This window comes from Pezoporus wallicus, unplaced genomic scaffold (genome assembly GCF_028554395.1).
Source record: "Pezoporus wallicus isolate ANWC-B61680 ecotype Strahan unplaced genomic scaffold, APGP_CSIRO_Pwel_v1 contig_4131, whole genome shotgun sequence".
NCBI lineage: Eukaryota > Metazoa > Chordata > Aves > Psittaciformes > Psittacidae > Pezoporus > Pezoporus wallicus.
The window spans coordinates 2,624,883-2,645,873 of record NW_026641950.1 but is presented as its reverse complement, the minus strand read 5'-3'; the positions used below and the strand labels follow the sequence as shown (position 1 = coordinate 2,645,873).

Below are 20,991 nucleotides of genomic sequence, written 5' to 3'. Positions count from 1 at the left end.
TGGTGGGAATCACAGCTGCAGGATTATTCAATGGATTTTGCTTCCTGATGTTTACCCCTCTGATGACAACTTTCCAGATCTTCCTCCCCAATTTGCTGGGCTGAACAAGCTCGGGGCTTTTCACATCTCTTGTCAATCCCCTGGTTCTCTATCCTGCTGGTCATCTGAACAGCAACTGAAATATAAGCCCATGTATCTGAGGAAGTAAATGTCTCTTTCCACTTTGAACTAGGGATGCAATATTTAACCATGCAGGAGTAAGACGAAGGGTGGCATTTCCAAGGCAGGAGGAAGAAATGTTTTAGGTAGCTTTTACTGTGAACTAGCATGATGTTTTTTTTGGTGGGAATAGAGGGAAAAAGTCCCTTAAAACCATGTAGGAACATCACCACAGACACTATTTGAACTGTTAGTTAATGGTAAAAGGAAATATTTCCTACCCATGAAAGTACAAATCATATATTGAATCAGATTCCAAAGATGATGTAGTATGATAAGAAATGCCAAAAGTGATATGCAGAATGCTAACTCCTGTGAGAAAATAAGAAAAGTGCTTCATCAGTGTTGTCATGACACAAACTAGTCATTATCACTGCATTTAGTGAAAAAGCTCTGTTTACACAGCACTTTTCCATGACATCCTTTAATTGAAGGAAGGGAATAAAAACAGTGGTGTGAAGAACCAGGGTTTGATCAGCCAGGGTTTAAAAAAAAATACACAAATATGGCGTTTCAGAGTGGGTTGTGTAAAATCACATGCAGGAAAAAAACACAGTTGAAGTTCACATACTTAGAATTTATCACTGCCACAGGACAGCAGCCGTTTTGCTTGTGACATAGAGACATTTCAGCTCAGATCTGTAGATCTGACTGTGGCTTCATCTCTTGGCATCACCCTTCCTAGCTTTGTCAGTCTGTTTTTTTCTATTCTTCAGCACACTCCGCACCTTTCTGCTTCTTGAGTTTTCCTATCCTTTCCTCTGTCTCCAGTTCAGGGGCAATCCCATCCTCAGCTGCATTCCTTGCTCCTTCTTCCCTCCATCCCCAGAACCATGTACTACCCTTTTCAACATCCTCCTCCTCCCAGAATGTCAGTGTCACTCATGACTTGGGAAATATTGAAAACAAGCACCCCAAAACTCACATGCCAATGGGAACTGACATCTTTTTTCCCTGTTTTTATTCCTGATATCTGACAATGAAGAGAGCTGGGTACCAGACTCTCTTTTTTTCAGACAATTAGCCACATCAAACATCAGAAACATCAGTTTTGCTCCTTTACTTGCTGTTGGTAAATTAGGACATAGGGAAGCAGACCACAGGTAGGCAAGCTCCCAGGAAACTAACCCCATACAGATTTTACCAGCTTATGGTGAGGCCTGGCTGCCTGCAGAGCTGATAGGAAGGAACAGCAGCAATAAATTCCACTGTGAATTTACCTGCTTTTGCCAGCTCACTTGAAATACTTAAGACAAGGTCATAGCAGCTTTGATAATTTAATTTTACTTTTTTTATTCCACTCAAATATTCTCAAATCAAAGCATGACTTGAAAAATAATTACTGAAATTTGGGGGTCAAATGTTGCTTTTGTTAAGTTTGGAGCTGGTGAGAATCATTCCATCAGCAAATTCAAGTGTCACTGCTAAAAGATAAGTGCCCTTTTATCATATCTGTAGGAAATCCTGATAACTTTCTGCTCACCATGTGGTGGCTTATCATGGTAAGACTTTTTATGTATGCCAAATGGTCAATTCCAACTTTAAAGGAAACAGCATTAAATACCTACTACCCACTTGTGCTTTTTCACACACACACACATAATCTCATCATACACATATATGTAATTGCTTTGTTACAACATACAGCTTCAGCCTGTAAATCAGGACAGTTTGATTTAGAGAGTGCTGTGCATGGGCTGGTAGACAGACACTAGAGCGGGAGCTGGCATATTGTGCAAATCCTTCACACACAGCTCCCTCAGTTCTGTTCTTTGAATCTTTGACCCATGTGGCGTTTGTACACATATACAAAAGAAGGAATATTCAAATTCAAGTTACATCAACTCTAACACTGTACTTTTAAGGAAAACACCCTCCTGTACATTGGTATCTGTTATCCCATCATGCTGCTGGAAGTCTAACACAGAACTGGAATATATTATCTCCCTGCTCTCCTTTAATCAAGTCCCAAGAATCCTTGGAGGAAACCCTCTGCAACAGATCTGAACCTAGGAAATCACACTGCTTACTGAGAGGCAATGAAGCACACAAGGCGGCTCCGGGTATTTGCATCGCTTCGTGTTCACGTGGGAAAGCCATACACTCCAGGTGCGGCCACAGAGCTGCACAAGGCAAAGCCAAGCCATAGCTGCTCAACCAGCAGTAGTAGGACAGCACGTGATGTACACAGGCTTACACAGGTGAAGGGAGTAATCTCTTGCACAAGATTTGTCTGCTGGTAATACATGCATCTGATGCACAGAGACATTGCGCAGCCCCTCCAACAGCTCCTGAGCATGCGCGTGAGCAACTCGGATAACAGCTCGCACAAGCAAGGTGCACTGGCAGCTAAGCACAAGCAGCCATTGGCATGCTACTCTGAAGCTGAAAAGTCAGCCTGTCACATATTGAAATGGTCTGTAAATCCAGGGGATTTGCTGAAACGACAATTTGTGCTGGTTTTGTATTTCTGAAATTATAATTCTTTAGCATGCAGAGGAAAGTTAAGTCACATTCTCCTTAGCAAATGCCGTTCCCGCCTTGCTGCACGTCACAGCCCTCCGAGGTGACTTCAGTAGCACTGACCTTGGACATCACTGCAGTGGAATTACTTTCCTTACCACTCCCCGGTGCACTCTCCTCGATTGCTGCTGTTGCTGGGGCTTCTGCCTTCTTTGCACTTGTTTCCAGAGAAACAGGAGGCCCTACTGTCCCCAGCCCACTCACTGGGGGTGAGCTTGGACTGCTTGGTTGCCGTGACTGAGCTTTATACCAGCTAGGGTAAAACAAAGGATCGGTGGCTTCTGCTGTGGCCGGCACTTGAGTGTCAGACTCTGGGGTCTGTTGAGAACCACTTGGTGTCACAACCTCATCCTTAATCAGGACAGATAAAGAGAAGAACAAGCATAGTGCACCATGTTACCTTCCTGCCATTGCCACATCGCTCTGCATGCCATGTTTTTATATATGGTCTGACAGAACTATAATCAAAATGCAAAGCAAAAGCAACTATCATACAAATAACACAGATAAGGGAAAGAAAATAAGTTACCCTAACAATAGAATTGGAGGGTAGAATTAGCTGGGAAGGGGATGCTGCCTGAGAAAGGAGCGAGCAAGTGGTTCCTTGATAATTCAGATAAACACCCAATTCAATCCTAAAAATAAAAGAAATTTTGCATAAGAGCCTCATGAACCGGCACTATCTGTGGACAAGTGTAGGTACCTACAAATGGTTTGTCAGGTTTTGGGTTAAAAACAACACATTTCCCAACAAGCCTGTTGATATGAGCAGTCGGAATAAGGGTAATGCAAAGACACTGGAGAGAAATATTTGCCCACCAACCTTGCTATCAGTGCTGTAAGCCAAGCACAGTTTCTCTGCCAGGTAGAGGAGCAGCCAGATAAACTGCACCCCTCTACCTGCACCAAGCTCTCAGGGCTCGCCCACACCATTTGTGCTATCACCACAGCATTTTTGTTTTGCCTTTCTTGCACCAGAAGGCAAAAGCTGAAATACAGGTATCCTGCACTCCTCAACACCCACATGCCATGTCTGACTCCACATCTGACCATCTTCTAATGACATTTTACAGTTGCTACAGCAGCATGCTGTACCTTTCCCATTTTAGCCTTAGAACTGAGGGACTTCATGTTAGTGGGCAGAACTGCTTATGTCTAGTTCTTTTTTGCATAAAGCCCTACATCAGTTAGGCTATATAAGCTTAGTAAGTCAGTGCAAAATCTCAAAGGACAAACTTCAGTTAAATCAATAAAGCCTGATTTAAGAGCATCTTCACACAACTGGTGTTAACTCAGGTATGTTTTTAAATCACAGCAAGAATGAATCTACAGCATTTATTTTCCCTTGTTTTATGTGGGGAGCTTGCTACAAGCAAAGATTCTTTACATGCTCTATTGTTTTCACACTGGGCTACTCAAATATCTTCACAGCAGACTTTACCTGCTCAGCAGCTTCACTGGGTAAATTGCATAAGAGGAGAATTTGCTAAATTAATTGTATGTAAGGCCAGCTAAAGTAGCACACAAAATAATATTTTTTATGTAGGTCTTTTAGAATATGCAGCAATTATGGTCTCATTCTAATTGCATTCCTTAAGAATAAGTGCTGGCCTAAATTATTCACACCCTGAATCTGGTTGTAAGAGGCCATTTCTGCTGCTAGGTTGTAAGAGGCCATTTCCTCTCCTCTTTGGTCTATGATATTCCTATATCCTCCTAGATGAAATCCCTAGCATAACAAAAGCAGAAGGTGGCAAATGTCATTCACAGAAAACAGATAGGAAGTATTATGTAAAAATTGGTGCAAAAAACCTCACTAAATCCAGAGAGAATACCATACTCTCTTAGTAAAAATATTTTAACAACCATTTCATTTATAATAGTTAGTCTGAGTTAAACCACAGCAAGCAGAACATTCATTGGTAATCTGCCTGATTCCCAAACTGAATCTCTTCTGTTTATATCTTATGTATCCCATATACATCTCACTTATTTAGCAGTGTAATTTTTTGCCTATCAAGCAATAAGTACACAGGTTGAGAAGACAGGGTACAGCTGTGCAAATGTGTGCAAGGGCAATAAACAATTCTGCTCTCCAGCGCATTGACTCCCTTAGCTGTGCTCCTGACAAATGGTGCCTACAAGGCACAGGGAAGTGTTTTCTTGCTCTGCCAGGGCACAATCAGCACAGCTGGTGCGGCAGTGGGGCACCGGGGCACTTACCTGGCCAGCTGGGGTGGCAGGCAGTGGCACTGCAGAGGGTTCGGCTGGGGGCTCTCCTGCTGTGCTCTGTGGTTTTGGGTCCTGCTGAGGTGGCTGTGGTGCTGTCTCAGCCCCTTCCTCCTCCACCTCTTCCTCCACCTCCTCCCCTCCTGATGACTCTGTGTGCACTTCATCCAACTCTTCACCATCCACCGTCTCCTCCTCTTCCTCTTCTCCCTCCTCCTCTGATAGGACACATGTAAAAGGACAGGGATGAGCAACAGATGAAGATGGCTACAATCTTTATGTAATTAAAAAGCCATTTACAACTACATGGCAGATGTACTGATAACCTTTTGCCTAGCAGGGGATGCAGGCTGGGGAGAGAACATTGGTGAGAAGCCTAGTCCCACCAGCCTGGATGGGGCACTGCCATACGTCTGCCATTGAGCACTTCACAACAGGGAGGACACTGAACACACACGCTTGTTAATATCTAAAGCTGACCCTTTCCATGGGAAGGAGGACAAAATGTCCAGTCAATGCAGTTATCCTCATGAGGGATGTGCAGCACAGCCCTGCACCTTTTGGGGAGAGGATACCTGCTCTGGCACAATCTGCCAGGAGAAAAATCCCTCCTGAAATTGTAGGTGCATGTTTGTTTTAAAGACCACTGAAGCCATCAAAATAAATCTTTACCACATCAGTGCTCTGCAACACCTGACTGGAAGTTTGGGATATCAACCTTCCTAAAATCAGACTGTCAAACTTGGTCAAACCATCATTTCTGCATCATCTGACACATCGCGTTGTCAGCATTCATGCCTTGGCTAGTTTCCAGAGGGAGCCCTCTAACAATGCACTTTCTTTTGCATAATCGCATTACTCATTCTTATAAACACTTGATGTTGTTCAGAGCCATCCTAGCACTTCAGAGAATGCACTAATGCAAGCTCCAAATTAATTGCACTTTTGCACAAGTTATAGTTCTGCCTGAATATTTAGAAGGAATGCAGATCTGTGAATTGAGTAACGCCCTCACAATGATGAAATGATTCTGCAGGCAAATACACTTCTGTAAGCAGAGTGCTGAATCTTAGCTTACACATCCCCTGGCTGCAGTAGGAGTTTCAAATACAGGACCGAACTCCTGATTGCCAAAGCCCTTGCTAATGGCTTGTCTCCAGGAGGTGGGTGTCACATTCCTTATCACATGGTGGGCATGTGTGTCTGTCCAGAGCATAAGGTCACGATCTTGGCAGACGCTTGTGCATCGCAGGGATGTGGCAGCTGTGGCTGATCACAGGGATGAACTGGGCATGAGGCTGTGACTAGGGACTGTCCCTCCCAGGACAAATCCCTTGAGGTTCATGGCCCTGTGAAATGACACCTGCTTCTCTGCTGCTGAGTGGTGCACAGCTGCTGTCCCGCTACATGGATCCCAGTGCCAAGCATAGCTAGTCAACAGATTCCAGCCCACATACAAAGGTCTGCACAGCAGGCATGCAGGGTCCTTTGCAGGGAGCAGCCATACATTCTGAAGTTAGGGTCTTGGCAGAGGAGTAAGCAATGGGTGGCATCTGCATGAGGCTTAATTGGCTGGTAAAGGTAAATGTAAATGTAAATGTACCAGCAGAATCCAGTGCTAGCAAGAAAATTAAAGATATCAAGACAACTGTTACAGCTGCCTTTTAATAGGAGAGATCTTATTTGAAACATTTGTCTCCATTAACTTCTTATGGTTACTATGTAAGGTAAAGCATAGGTGAGCCTACCTTTCAGGCTACTTTGGTAAACATAAAATTACAACAATAGATATATTAAGCATGTTTAGTCATGATGTCATGACAAATGACATCACACGAGATGCTAAATACATGAAAGATTATGACATTTTTTGCTTCCCTCTATAACTCTTCTGATCTTGAATGTTATGTTTGTGTTATATTTCTCAATTATTATCAAAAAAGAATAAAACAAAGTATCTTTCGTAAGTACTTCCTTTAGTAATAAACATTCTACTTCTTTAATGCCTTTCTAGAACAGACAGGCCACACAATAATGGCATCTTTAGGGGGCAAAAAAAAAGACTTTAGAGAATGAGATAAAAGCTTAATTTTGTGGTCCCTTCACATGAGGAATCAGTAAAGATCTCAGGCTTAGGAAAGTGCTGAGGATACATAAAAGGTAAGATTCATGGTGTCAACATGTTATGTGATTTTTTTTTAACTGTGATGGATTTTTGTTATTGATTATAATTGATGCAAAATGGTCTAGTTATACTTCAGGATGGACAGAAATACCAATTCAAGTTTGCTACTCAGTATCATAATGTAAATCACACAGAGCTGCAATTTAAGAATGCAATTTAGGCGAAATAAATGACATACCTCTGTCAAAATCAATTTCTCGTATTATCTTTTCTTCTCTACTGAGGTTCACTGTGAATTGGTTCATATTTTCATATCCATCCTCTATTTTTTCCATTTGAAATCCTTTAGATGCTTCAGTAATTCTAAAACACAGAAATTAGTTATTGGCATTTAGATTTGCAGATAAATTTGCAATTTGTGATTCATTATAATGATCAAGAGTCTCAAATTTAGGTACTTACTTTTGTAGCAATGTTTTGGCATTCTGTGAAAACAAAAAGGAAATAACTGACTTCTTAAATGGTTCATTTTTTTTTCAGTGATTTTATGCATTGAGATATTATTCTTACAGTGGCTGCTTCTAAACATGCTAATATGGATCTCATAAATGACAACCATGACAGATCTATGAATGCAATCTGATTTACATGGTAATTAGTATACAGTTGAGTAAACCTTTTCGTCCATTGAAGACTTTTTAAGTAAAATCCAAATACGATGGTAAATAAGTACAATTTCTACAAAAATGAAATGGAAGTAGTTTTGCTCTTCTTTTTTTGTGTGTTTGTGGTGAAAAGCAATTGCTGTGTTACATCTTCAGTCACAGCAACTATCTTTGGCCATCCATAAGGCCATACTTCTGGAGCCTTTTTGTCTGGAAAGAATATTGCCTTTAACGTAGAGAAATTGTAGGAAAAAAAAAAGTAAAGTCATAAAAAAGTGACTTCAAACATAAATATTTAATTCTTGGAAAGTTAATTGCTCTGTCAATACACAAACAAAACCTGTAACTCACAGAAGTTCAACTACATGCATATTAAAACAGCGGGACAATACAGATATGTTGGAAAATGTTAAAATTCCTGTTTCTTCTTTGGGGATAAGAAATTCATACCCAGACTAGTATATTCTGGTGCACATATCAAATACTTATGCTCTTGGTTTGGATACTATTCACAAGAAGACTAGTCATTTGCCTGTGCTGATGCAACTGTTTAAAAAATGAGTTTGTGTGAAAGTTTACTCGAACTCTGAATGTGCCTAAAATCGAGAAATGCTTAAATAGTATTTCAATAAACTCATCATTCTTCTTCTGTCTGCATTTATTGACTTTATACCTGCAAAAACACAGCCATTTCTGGTTCTTCCATAAACTGGATTCCTGATTCAACCAGCTTTGACACAGCTTCCAAATGATCTGCGTACTTCTTCATCAGGGAGCGGACATGTTCCAGTTTCTCCTCTTGGGTTCTAGTGATTATTTGTGTCATCTCATTTTTTCTTTCTTCCAGTACAGAATAGAGATAATCAAATTTTTCACACAGCTGCTCTTTCTGTCGTCTGCAGCATTCCTGCAAATCATTTGGTTTATGTTAAACATGTTATGTTCTTAAAAGAGTTTCTATTTTTACAGTTACTTGGAAGCATTTTCATCAAAGAGATTCCTCTTTCTGAGTAGTGCAAAGGATTCTGAATGACCCCAGAGACTTTTATAATTTTCAAAGCCCAAGCTATTGGAACAAAAGTTTTAAAACCATTCTCAGACTCTGAGTTTTGAGATACTGAAAGCCCCCAGATAGGTTATTGTATAACTTGTCAGTTATGCTAAAAATCTGTAACAGGTATTTATGATGTCTGCAGTGACGCATCAAAGTCTGCACAAAAAGTAAAAACCTCCACTTTAGTAGCAGCTGGATTCATTTGCATGGACAGAATGTTTTTAGAGCAGGGATTGTCTCATATCAGCTCTGGAGAATTTTATTTTTCTACCAGAGAACCTAGAACTATCCTGGCTGGCCTTGATTTTCACATACACCCACTCAAGACTCTATTTTGACAATAGGTGTCCATTATATTCCATTTACTGTGCACTGAATGAGGAAGCAGTACCACAAAGGAAACAGCGTGTGACAGAAGCACAAAGACAAGAAGAAGGTTTCAGGTTCCAACCCTACCTTCAGGCACTGATTTTAACATCATTTTTTGAGGCACTTTTATTATCCTTCCAATCAGACTACATAGCATATTTCACTGAGTAAGGAGGATGGGTTTGATGACTGCTTCATTGAGTGCTCTCTAGCAAGAACACACTGCATTTGCAAGGGAGGATTTATGGGGAGGAAATAGGAGACAGAGTATCTATAATGTCTGAGGTCTACCAAACAGAAGTACTTGAGTCATCTGTGTGCCCTGGGGCATAACCTTATTGTGGTTATATCTGGTTCTGGTTGGTGGTGATTATTTAAAAACCTTTCCTAGGAACTGAGGCTGAATCAATTCCTCATCTTCTTCCCTTGAGGCATAATGCTGAGATCCTGGCAGCACAGAATTATTAACAGTGCAACAGTACTTTTGGAAGTGATAAGACTGATTATTCATAGCACTTGGCCAGAGAGAATCCCACTTTTTCTCTTGACTTTCAGCCAGAGCTCTTTCCTACAAGTGGTGACAGTCTGCTCTGTATCATTCAGAGAAGAAAGCCTTATGAAGCTGGACACGTGGCCAAAAATCATAGTCTGCATTGAGGGGTGGGAAACGAATACAGATCTTGTTGCATTGACCCAAGTATCCACCTCTGCTTTCTAATGAGGAGGACTAGGCTAAACAGGCACTTGTAATTTAAAACTCCCTGCAGGGGGGCAGGCTTGTCCTGACCTTCTGGAGGTCCTTGCCACTTCCCAGAGATTCCTGATTAGTGAACTAAGGGGTGGGGATAAGGAAGTTTTCAAACCAAGTGAGTCACAGTTCCTGGGTGTCATTCTGTTCTTCAGACCTCAAATAATCTTCCTCTTTCCTTTCACGCCTCTCCTAGCTTTCTCCCCTTGTTGCCTGCACTTTTGCTTGCTCCAGATTCCTGTTCAGTTTAGTCTACAATGACCTCCTCAGAAATGTCATTCAGACCCCTTGTAAAACAACCTTTATTTCAAGACAGGTATGTGCTATCTTTGCCATTTGACACAGGACAAGATGTAGGAGGAGAACAAGAGAGTGATAGCAGGGTGTCCTGAGAGATCCTTCCTTAACTCTTAGCTGTAATACATTATTTCCTGCCAGTAGATATTACAGAGCTGTGAACCTCAAAAGTAAGAGTGTAAAACAGGTTCCTAACTGCAAATGCTGAAATATTTCTGAAATATTCTCTTTCTGCATAAAATGTTCCCATATGAAGTCTCTGCCTCATGGAAGTATCCTAATCAGATTCTGTGTAATGAAAAATTTTAACAAATACATGACTTTCCATTCTGTAATGTTCTCAGCCTTTTTGTTTCTTAAAGCATGGCTACAGCAAAAATAAGAGTCCTTGCCACTGAGCATGAGTCGCACTGCTTGTTCTGAAGTTATCTGTATTGACTGGTCTATGTTATTAGTATTTGACTGAAACACAGTAATTTTTCATTATTTGACTCATATTGTTTACAGGGCTAAACAGTACTTAATTATTTATACTTGTTTTCCACTATCTAGCATTTTATATTCCTTTTTTATTTTCAGTGTAATCTGTGTTTTTTAGGGTTGAATAGAAGCAATAACTAAATACGGAACTTAACCCAGCTAAAAGGAAAGTTATCATGTATTTTCTGCTAAAGCAGATATTTACTGTTCTCTACAGAGTGTTAAGCAGAGAGAAGAGACCATCGTGGATTATAAGCATTATTTCCATGTGTGCACATTTCTTAGCTCCAGCTGTAGCTTTTCATCTTCAAGAACAAACTGATGTCAATTCAGACAAAGCTTTTGTGTGGTAGGAAATGTGATTTGTTTGAAATATAACAAGGAAGTGCCAAGGTAAGCTCTAAGATCTATTTTCTGCAGTCTTTGACTTTAAAGGTGAAAAGCCTGTTTAAACATCTGAAGGCAAAATGGCTGCATTTTCTTTAGGTTTTGAGTTTAAAAGTTAGACTTTAAATTGAGTGGATGATTCTGAGGAAGCTAGTTTCAGAAACTGTTGTATTTGTTAAGGTATTTTTAGCATAGAGTTTTCTCCATACTTCAGACTAGATATTTGAAGTTTTGTTTCTGGTTCAGCTAGTTCAACTTAAGCGAGTATAAGGTTTTGCTTTTATATCATTCAAATTTCTGCAGCTAACCTACTCGAAAAGCTTGTTTCTGTCAGCAAAGTCCTGATAGCGGCCATTTCCTTCCTTGTGATTTCATCCTTCCTGACTACAAAGTTCTGGCTGCTGCTAACATCCACTCTCATTTACTTGGGTTAATGATTTTATGTTCCTTGGACCAAACTTGAACATTTTCTGTCCTTCCTTGCTCTAAGGAAACAGGAGCCTTGGCCAGTTGTGTACATTCTTCTTACCAATTAGAGTCCATACATCTTGGATTAACTTATTATTCTCTGCTATTTCTCTTTTCTGCTCCAGCTCTAAAGGGTCAATATTATTCTAATTGTGCTGAGAGGGATGCAACTCCTTCAGTAGATGCTTCATCAAACTCTTATCACAAAATCAATCCATATGAGCTCCTTTCAGCTTTTGCTTTTGCTGGTACAAACCTCTTGGAGAAAATGAGAGCCACTTCTGCTACTGAATGACACAAAACTAATTCCAGATCTGTCAGAGTGAAACCTTTACCAGAAAATCCAGTAAGAACCTGAAGTCTTCTCTCCCACAAGCAACAAAACAAGACTCCTTAAATGACAACGTAAGTGTATTAAAAAAGTGCTTCTGTGCAGAAGGCAGATCAACCAAATACAGAGCTCACTGACACACTTGGGTGCCATGCTACACAGGTTATGCTGTGGCTTAGGCTAAGGCTCTGTTCACAGGACCAGTCAGGCTTTAGACTTCTACAGCTCTAGAACCTGATCTTAGATGTTAAATGACATGGGAGTTGATGGAATTTTGTTGGAGCTGCTTTTAACTTCAGTGATATCTTATTCCAATAAGAATGCTGAGCAAGATGTGCTGATATGGATTATTCTTATTCTTTGTCCTTCATCACATGGCCAATGTCAGATGCAGGGTGCCCAGCAGGACGCACCCTTTGGTTGAGGCAGTACAGCTGATAATGTACAAAGTCTTAGGTAATGGTTTAGTAAAAGGCTGTGGGAATGCATTTGTGTAAAGTGAGGTCCGTTAAAGAATGATTGTTACCAGCAGTTTAAAAGATGTGAGTTATTGAAATAACTGCATTTAAAGAGGTAGTACCTACCTCAACCGTCTTGCAGGTCTCCTCCAGCTGCGTGACTATCCCTTGCATTCTGTCATTGCTCCCCACAAGGACTGCAATGCCATCACTCAGCTCAGACTGGGAAGTAAGGGGAGAACAAGCAAGAGGTGTTACATACCGTCCTATTTCAAGGTGGCACATCTAGTTGTTAGGAGCAAGAGATGAATGGGCCATACCAGGATATTAGCTTTACCTAGTTTCCTCTCTAAAAAAAAAACTATGAAAACATTGACATTTTGAAACTTTTAATGGAGAAGAAACTGTGGTTTTGAAAGGAGGAAGCACTTTGTTCTAGGAAGCTCTTCTAGATGTTTTTGTCTGAAGCACTTTTTCAACAGCCCCAAAATATTCCATTTGGGTTTGACAGAAAAGACTTTATCTCTTGATGGGTTGGTTCTTTTTAGTGTCTGGGTCTAGCCATGTTACTGTGCTATTCCCTGAGGCCTGCAGCTCTTGCCACTAGAGAGGAGAAGAGATAGCCCACTGACCTGGAAGGACCAGGGTGCTACAGAGCCCCTGGCATGAAGGCAGCAGAGCTGGGGCTGTTGTGAGAGGGGAAGAGAGGAAAGGAGGAGGCGAAAGTGGAGGCTGCTGATCCACTAGCATGAGGGAAACCAGTGGAAGTAAGAAATGGCCGGAATGTGGGGATGGTGATGACTGAGTCTTGGGCATGACAGCTCCTTTCCACAGGCACTCTGGGAAGGAAACCACGCCGTGCAAATCTCCATGCAAAGGGAGTGACTGGATGCATGGATTCAATTCAAGAAACTTCCCCTTCTCCCTCCTTTGTTTTGATTGAAATGATGTTTGTAGCTACTTTCCTAAAGCAACTTCTCATTTATAGTTTCCACACACAAGCATCTGTGTGACAAAGTTGGAGGCTGGGATTGCAAACTTGGCCTGTCTGATTGCTTGCCCCACTGGGACCCTCCAGAAAAATGAGCTGTTTATCTCAGGAGGATAACCCAGTGAGTCAGGTTTTAAATTAATACTGTATTAAAAATAAACAAGTCTTCTACTGGTGACAGCAAGGGCAGAGGATGTTAGGTACATCCTGTGCTGCCAACTATTGAATATTCCTGCATTCACTTGCAGAAGGAGGTTTTTCACTTAACTTTTCTTAAAAATTGGATGCTTAAAGGCAAAAGTGCCTGATAGATAACTACTTGGCTTGTAATGGTCTGTTCTCTTTCCAGTTCATGTGTTGTAAATCCCACTTGTTTTTCTGATCTAAAAGCACTAAAAAAAGACAACAGGAACCTTGTGTGAGAGATCCTCAGCTTCACATCAAACTGCTGTCTAAAATGTTTACTCACTATACTAATAAAAATTGGGGCACTCTAATATATTTCTGTGTGATCTCTCATAAATTTATTTTCCTGTGTTTCAAAACAGTTCTAACAGATTTGTGCGAGCCTTTCACTCAAACACAGGAATGGCAAAGGCCCCTTTGGAAACTCACAGGAATCCCTAGTGATGGTCCTGTCAGTTGACTGTGACATACAAAAAGATATTTACCTTCTGTTGCTGGTAAACATTTGTGAGAGGAGCAACTTGACAGTCTTTGTGGGCACCAAAGACTTTGCACAAGGAGCAGGTGGGTATTTCACAGTTCAAACAATAGATATTAATTCTCTCATCTTCATGCTCTTCACACATTGGCTGGTCACACTTCCTTTCAGGTCTGCAAAGGAATACAAAATTAAAACAAACTTGGTGCTCATGAGTTTTTGATGACAACACTTACAGTATCAGCATGAAATATGATATATAGCAGTGTCCAAGGCTAACCTGAATATGCAGTGTACACTTAAACCTGCCACATGGGATGACTAAATAGACAGTGGGACAGATTAATGTCCTGACACAACAGGATGTGATGACAATATAGCAATATGTCTTTATATGCGAATGCCAGCTGGGAGTGTGACTGAACCCTCACTCATATTTTAAAATGTAAACAACCTCACTAAGAGTGATCTCAGACTACTCATATACTTTAATTAGCATGTTATCTAACATCTATCTGAAATACAAAACATATGTAATTTCTCTCAGGTTCATCATACAAAATGTTGGGCACTTAGCCTTAAAATAGAAAAGCTCTTATGCAAGGGAATAATTGAATCAAGTTAGGTATTGATGGACCTTTATGCCCTTAACTCTATGTCTCTGCTGATGAGCATTGCAAGGCTCAGGTCAGGACTGTATCAAACAGGACTGGGTCCTTATGGCCTTTACACTAGGTCAGCAACCAAATAAGGTCTGACACAAATTAATTTTATCTGGGCAGCACGTGTCTAGCTTGTACGACGTTGAACTTTTTAACAGTAGGTAACTCGATTGTACCCATCTCAAAATACATGGGTTACACAAGGAGCATTCCTCTCCTGTGCTAAGCCAGGAACTGTCACCAGACTAGAGTTCAGTCCTGATCTTCTCTTCAGCAAAATGATTTCTTCATATACACACAGGTCAATTCCTGCTATTTTAGGAACTAATTTAGTTGTAGCTTCCTTTAAATGAGCCATTTGACTGATGTGAATGCTCCGGTCTAGTCTGCATGGGCAGGCTGATGGTTTTCTGAGACCATGCTTTGGGCTTAACACCCTGAACACATCTGCAGCAAGCACATGAGTATGTGAAGATGTGGTACCAGAGGACAGGGTCAGTAGCTTGATGGAAGGAGTGTGTCTGGAGGTTCAAGTCTCCAAAGATTGCCACTCCTATGGCAGCAATGTTAAATATTTCCAACATAAGCCATTATTGCCTTCTGCTGCCATTTGGAAGGAGAACTACGATTTACCTGTAGCAAGTGGAGCAATGGCATCACACAAATACATCTTTTCATCTTCAGATACAAAATATTTTCCAAAACTATAAAATGTAATGGAATTGCATTAAAAAAAAAAAAGCCATTTTATGGAGCTCTGTAGCAAAGAGGCAACCAGTCATTCTGTTCAACCGAAAAAAAGTATGGGAAAATCACTATTTTAGATTAAACTTCAGTAGAGTTTTTCCATACAGTTTGGTAGAATGGACATGGCATTTATTTTTTAATTTTTTTAAGTACAGGTTTTCTCTTCTTAAGGGAATGGAATGAATATGATCCACTAGATGCCTTTAAAAAAACATCAAGCAACAAAGAAGATGTCTCATGCACTCATTATTTAATTTAAAGAAGGCGCTAGAATTTTAAGGATTCATATGGAAAGTTTGTAATCTGCAGTATAACATGATATACCAGAATAAAACAAAACAGAAACTTCTGAAGGAAGCCTGTATTATTTGGGTCAGATTTCTAGCATATATTTACATAAGGCACTCAGTGTGTCAAATCCAGCATCATTTTAATGCTATTCAAAAGGCGTGTGTTTCCACCATAAAAACACTTTACACTGTCTGCAGGTGACTGCAAACAGCCCCTGATATATTCATGTTATAGCACACCAGTAGGAGGGCCTGCATGTGATGGCACTAACAGACAATGAATTTCAAAGTGATTAATTAAGCCTGAAATAGCTGCTCTTCCCACAAATATTTACAAGACCAGAAATTACTAGGTTACTTGACACTGGAATGATGACACTAACATGAAAGACACATCGCACACGGCAAAAAGGAGACAGTGTCAAGCAAGTTCAGCCAGAAGTAACCAACCTTCAAAAGTGCAGCAAAGAGCTGGGAGAAACCTGGCAGAACTCCCTGAACTAGTGGGGCCCTAAAGATACCGACAGAAGAGTAGAAGTAAACAGAACTACAGTCTCCTTCCCAGGCTACACAAAAGGAATGACTTTTAGCACAACATTCCCTAACTTCAGAGAGAATCCTCTAGGTCTACATTGGTGTAGCAAAGGCCAAAACAATCTTGATGTTTAAAATGGTGGCTGCTCCTGAAACAGGCGATTAAAGAGTAGCTGATTAAAGAAACAGCATGGCTGTAGTACAAGAAAAGATTCATCACAGATGTTCAGCAGGTTGCTGAAATAGCCTAATAGCTTTGTGCTCTCCTTCTCTGACTCTGCTCTTTGAATTACTTAGCCTGTGTTTGACTGTTAGGGGTTTATTCTTTTCCATTAAAATTGGGTTTGGATCCTAACATGTGGAGTGTTGTGTGTGCTTTATGGAGGGGAGGATTCTCAGCACTGGTAAGGCCACACCTGGAACACTGGGTCCAGTTCTGGGCTTCCCAGTGCATAAGAGACATGGACATACTGGAGACAGCCCAACAAGGGACCCTGAAGATGATTAAAGGTCTAGAGCATCTCTCCTGTGAGTAGAGGTTGTGGCTTGCGTTCCTGGATAAGGGAACGTTCAGGGGGATCTTAACAATGACCTTGATCTTACCAATATCTTCAAGTATCCAAATACCTGAACAGAGGGTGTAATGAGGATTGAGCCAGGCTCTTTTCAGTGGTGCCCAGTGCTAGGACCAGAGGCAATGGGCATAAACTGAAGAGCTGTAGGTTCTCTCTGAACTTCAGGAAACACTTTTTCACTGTGAGGGTGACCAAGCACTGGCACAGGTTGCCCAGAGAGGTGGTGGAGTCTCCATCCATGGAAGTCTTTAAAAGCCACCTGGACATGGTCCTGGGCAACTGGCTCTGGGTGGCCCTACTTGAGCAGGGCAGGTGGACCAGATGATGTCCAGAGGTCCCGTCCAGTCTCAGATGTTCTGTGATTCTATGATTTGGTGAGGAAATGCAAAGTTGCTGCGCAAGTAAAGGAGCACACTTTAATTAAAGGCATAGTAAGACCATAGGAAAGCTGCTGTTTTGTTAGAAAGCATGTTTTCCTTCGGATTTTTACAAGTCCAAGAAGGTGTCTACTGAAATCCTGAATGCAACTGTACTGTCACATCACCTAGTGCCTGCACCTGGTCAGGGAATGGAGAGAGAATCTGTATGGCTCTATGAGGCAGTGTCAGGTCATTAGTGAAGATATTACACTGTATTAGACTCAGTATTAATCTCGGGCATACACCATTAATGACTGACCTCCACCTGACTTCATATTGCTCACCATGACCCTCTGAGTCTGGCAGTTCAGCCAGTTTTCAGTCCACTTCACTGTCCACTATAGACCTTCTTTCAGCAGGTTGTCAATAAAGATGTTACAGGAGACATTGTTGAAAGTTTAGATAAACAACTTCCACTGCTCTCCTCTCATTCACTGGGTTAGTTGTCTCACTATAAAAGGCTATCAGATTAGTCAGGCTAATTTTCCCTTCATAAATCCATGCTGACTATTTCTAATCACCTTTTCGTCTTTTATATGTTTGAAAATAGCTTCCAGGAGGGTTTGCTTCAACAGCTTTCAAGGAACCAGTGTGAGGATGACCAGCCTGTAGTTCCCTGGATTCTCCTCCTTGAAGATTTGAGTAACATTTGCTTTCTTCCAATCCAGTCCTCAGGAACCTCTCCCAATTACCATGATCTTTCAAAGATTATTGAGAATGGTCTTGCAATGACATCAGCCAGTTCCTTCACCACTCATGGGTGGGTCTCACCAGGGTGTCCATTTTTTTTCCCTAACCTGATCCCACTCCTCCGAGGCTAAGTCTTCCTTACTCTAGTCTTTCCCACTGGTCTCAGGAGCCTGGGATTACTGAAGACTGATTTTACCAGTAAAGACTGAGATGAAGGAAGCATTAAGTACCTCAGCCTTTTCTATGTCCTTTGCCACAGAAGACCCTGCTCCATTCCAGCAGTGGACCCATGCTTTCTCTAATCTTCCTTTTGCTGCTGATGCACCTGTAGAAGCTCTTCTTGTTAGCTTCCATGTCCCTCCTGAGTCCATCTGTACATGATTGGACAGTGTATCCCCTGAGTCATCTGTCCACCTTGTTTTTGCTTCTTTTCTAGTGTTTTATCAGGAGCACCCTGTTAATCAATGCAGATATTCTGCCACTGTTACTTGAGTATATAGGGATAGACCATTCTTAAGTTTGGAGAAGATGGTCCTTGAAAATTAATCACAATGATAGGTTCTCCCAAAAGCAGTGAAAAGCCTGTCAACAGCCAGGGTAGAAATGGGGCTTGAAAAATTATAAGACTACAAAAGTTCATATGGACATGGGGATTCCTGCAGCTCCGTTACACAAGTACTATCATAAATGCCTGGCCCAAGAAACCAGGTGTGCCTGGGGCTTTGTCTCCATGTGGGACATGGAGATGGAGACAATGGGGGGATGGGCAATGGGGGGGTGGAGAAGATCCAGGTGATCTCTCTCCTCATGTCTTTCACTGCACAATCTGTGGGGCTTCTCCTGCAGCTCCCTTGTTTGGCAATCTGTGGGCAGGGAGCTCATCTCCCTGACCCAGCCTATCTGAGATCCCCTGCCATCCCTGCAGCAAGTCCTAGAGAGCCATGGGAGCTCTGGCTGAGGCCTCTGAGGTGTCAGGGATAGCTGCTCCTGGAAGTGGTGGCTTTCCCATCCTGCAGCACATCACCACTGTCACAGAGCCCATACATGCTGCTCTCAGCACAGCGCCTAGTCCCTCCTGTGCACACTGCTCCATCTGTGCTCAGGGCTGCAGGGACAGCCTGTACCTAGGGCTCTCCCTAGTAGGTGCAAGGCTTGACTCTCCCTGATCAGGATTCAGCTGGTAACAAAGCCCAAAGCGTCTTTTGATCGGGGATAGCCAGCCAAGCTTGTTAGAGGCTGCCAGAGCTTGCAAGAAGACACAGCCTCCTGTTGCTACCTTGTCCTTGTGGCAGCAGGAATCCTGGTGGTCTTCAGTCCAGGTAATCAGTGGCCTACAGACTTTCAAAGATTGGTTTAATGTTTTAGCCAACTTTATTTCAACTGGGTCAGTCCTTTGATGACTTTGTAGAAAGTCTACAAAACTTTGTAGATGACACATCCTGCTTGAGGATTTCTTTCCTGTGCTGCTAACAGGTTCTAAATTGGGCAACAGGTTACATTGCCATCAGCTGGAATTTGATAAGCAGTGGTATAAAAGACATTATGATGTGATTTTTAGTAATAGGGCTGCCTGTGAGGGCAGACCCTCTCAACTTGTAGCTCAGCTGCTGCCCCAGCTTCTACAAAGCCCTAATTCCATAATTTAAATAGAAGCTCAAATTTAAAAAAATATTTTAAAAATAAATTGGTTTTGCCTAAGCAGGAGATAAAGCTTGCTCCCTAGGTGAATTATTCATGACCCTCCTAAGTCCATGTGAAATGCAGCTGGGAGCTGGCATCATTCTGGCAGACACAGTTATGGTGAATTATACCCACAGGAGGACTGAAGGGAAAGAGGCTCCTGTGCAAATCACAGCTGCTGCCAGTTTGAAGGGCTGTCTTGGGAAGAAACAAGGAGGCAAAGGTCACATCTCACTCTTCCTCTTATGTACCTCTGCCAGACCTCAGCCCTTCAGTTAGGAAGAGGAAGGAAGAAGTGGAGAAGACTTGATTTCCCTTGCTTTTTTGTTTCAGTGGAACAGCATGGCAGATATCGCTCACATCCTCATAGGAGCTTGAGAAATGTTAGGCAGAGGGAGATAAGTAGCTGAGGCCTACAAAGTGCCAAATAGTTTAGATAATGCTGCTGTGCATTGCCGCTCCTACGTAACCCTGACGCTAACTCTCATTCTAAGGACATATATGAAGGTTAAATAAGCACCTTAACAGACTGAATAAACGAGCCTTTTGAACAAGTATCTCAGCAAATATGTGTTCATGCTGCAATTTTTTTTCCCTATTCTCCTCTTTTATTCATCATGTGGTTTACTTCTGTGGAACTTAAAAAAAATTCTACCAAATCTCTTACATTTGTATTTAACTGAATTTTGTTCCAATTCCCATGAACTACATGGGAAAAGGAGGAGCATTTATATTTTAAGTTAAATACAGCTGTGAGCTGAAAAAATAAACCCCCCCAAACCAAGAAAGATGTGAAGCCACACATATCTAGCTGATCTGGTCAAAAAAAGCAAAGTCCACCACCATAGCTTTGTTGATTCATTTCCTCCGAGATTTTCCTGACTAAAATAATATTTGGGTATCAATGACACACACAGGGGTAGCTGAACTTCCCTTGGCACTGAGAGCGAAGAGCAGCAAAAAGGACAATTTTAAGCCAGCTTCATGCTCTCTGACACTTTGGAGTCCAAACTATGCCTAGCTACAACAGTCCCCAAAGGCATCTGAACAGCCAAGAAAAGCCAAAGCCACCATTGGAAATGTCCTCTCTTTTGGTGACTGTCCTCCTCTGCCAGAGAAGGCGAGAAGTGCTCTAAGCCACCTCAGGCTCTCGGCTCCAAAGGCTGTGTCCACCTGCTGCAGTGATACCACCTCATTGTCCCTGCAAAACCCAGCTCCTTGTTGGGGTGGGATGGGAAGACCGTCAGGGAGCACAGGCAGGATTACACCCTCCTTCAGGTGTACAAAACACCTTGCCATATAAAACTGGCCCTGTGGATCCATGCTGGTGGCAAAAGGCCAGGCTTAGCCTTCCCCCTACTAAGCTCCCCATAGCAGTTCCATGAG

General features: G+C 41.8%; 1 protein-coding gene across 3 annotated transcripts in view; it reads right to left on the bottom strand.

The window, feature by feature from the left end:
- TRIM55 (tripartite motif containing 55) overlaps nucleotides 1–20,991 on the bottom strand; it is a 37,213-nt gene that overhangs the window by 14,469 nt on the left and 1,753 nt on the right. The window contains exons 3-10 of one of the 3 annotated variants that reach the window (XM_057426112.1): nucleotides 14,016–14,181; nucleotides 12,480–12,575; nucleotides 8,435–8,668; nucleotides 7,559–7,581; nucleotides 7,335–7,459; nucleotides 4,966–5,189; nucleotides 2,806–3,093; nucleotides 441–531 (exon numbers count right to left, since the gene is read on the bottom strand). In XM_057426112.1, the coding sequence (XP_057282095.1) occupies nucleotides 441–531; nucleotides 2,806–3,093; nucleotides 4,966–5,189; nucleotides 7,335–7,459; nucleotides 7,559–7,581; nucleotides 8,435–8,668; nucleotides 12,480–12,575; nucleotides 14,016–14,181 (1,247 nt within the window). The remainder of the gene's footprint in view (nucleotides 1–440; nucleotides 532–2,805; nucleotides 3,094–4,965; nucleotides 5,190–7,334; nucleotides 7,460–7,558; nucleotides 7,582–8,434; nucleotides 8,669–12,479; nucleotides 12,576–14,015; nucleotides 14,182–20,991) is intronic. The other 2 variants (XM_057426111.1, XM_057426113.1) reach the window with 2 other exon arrangements.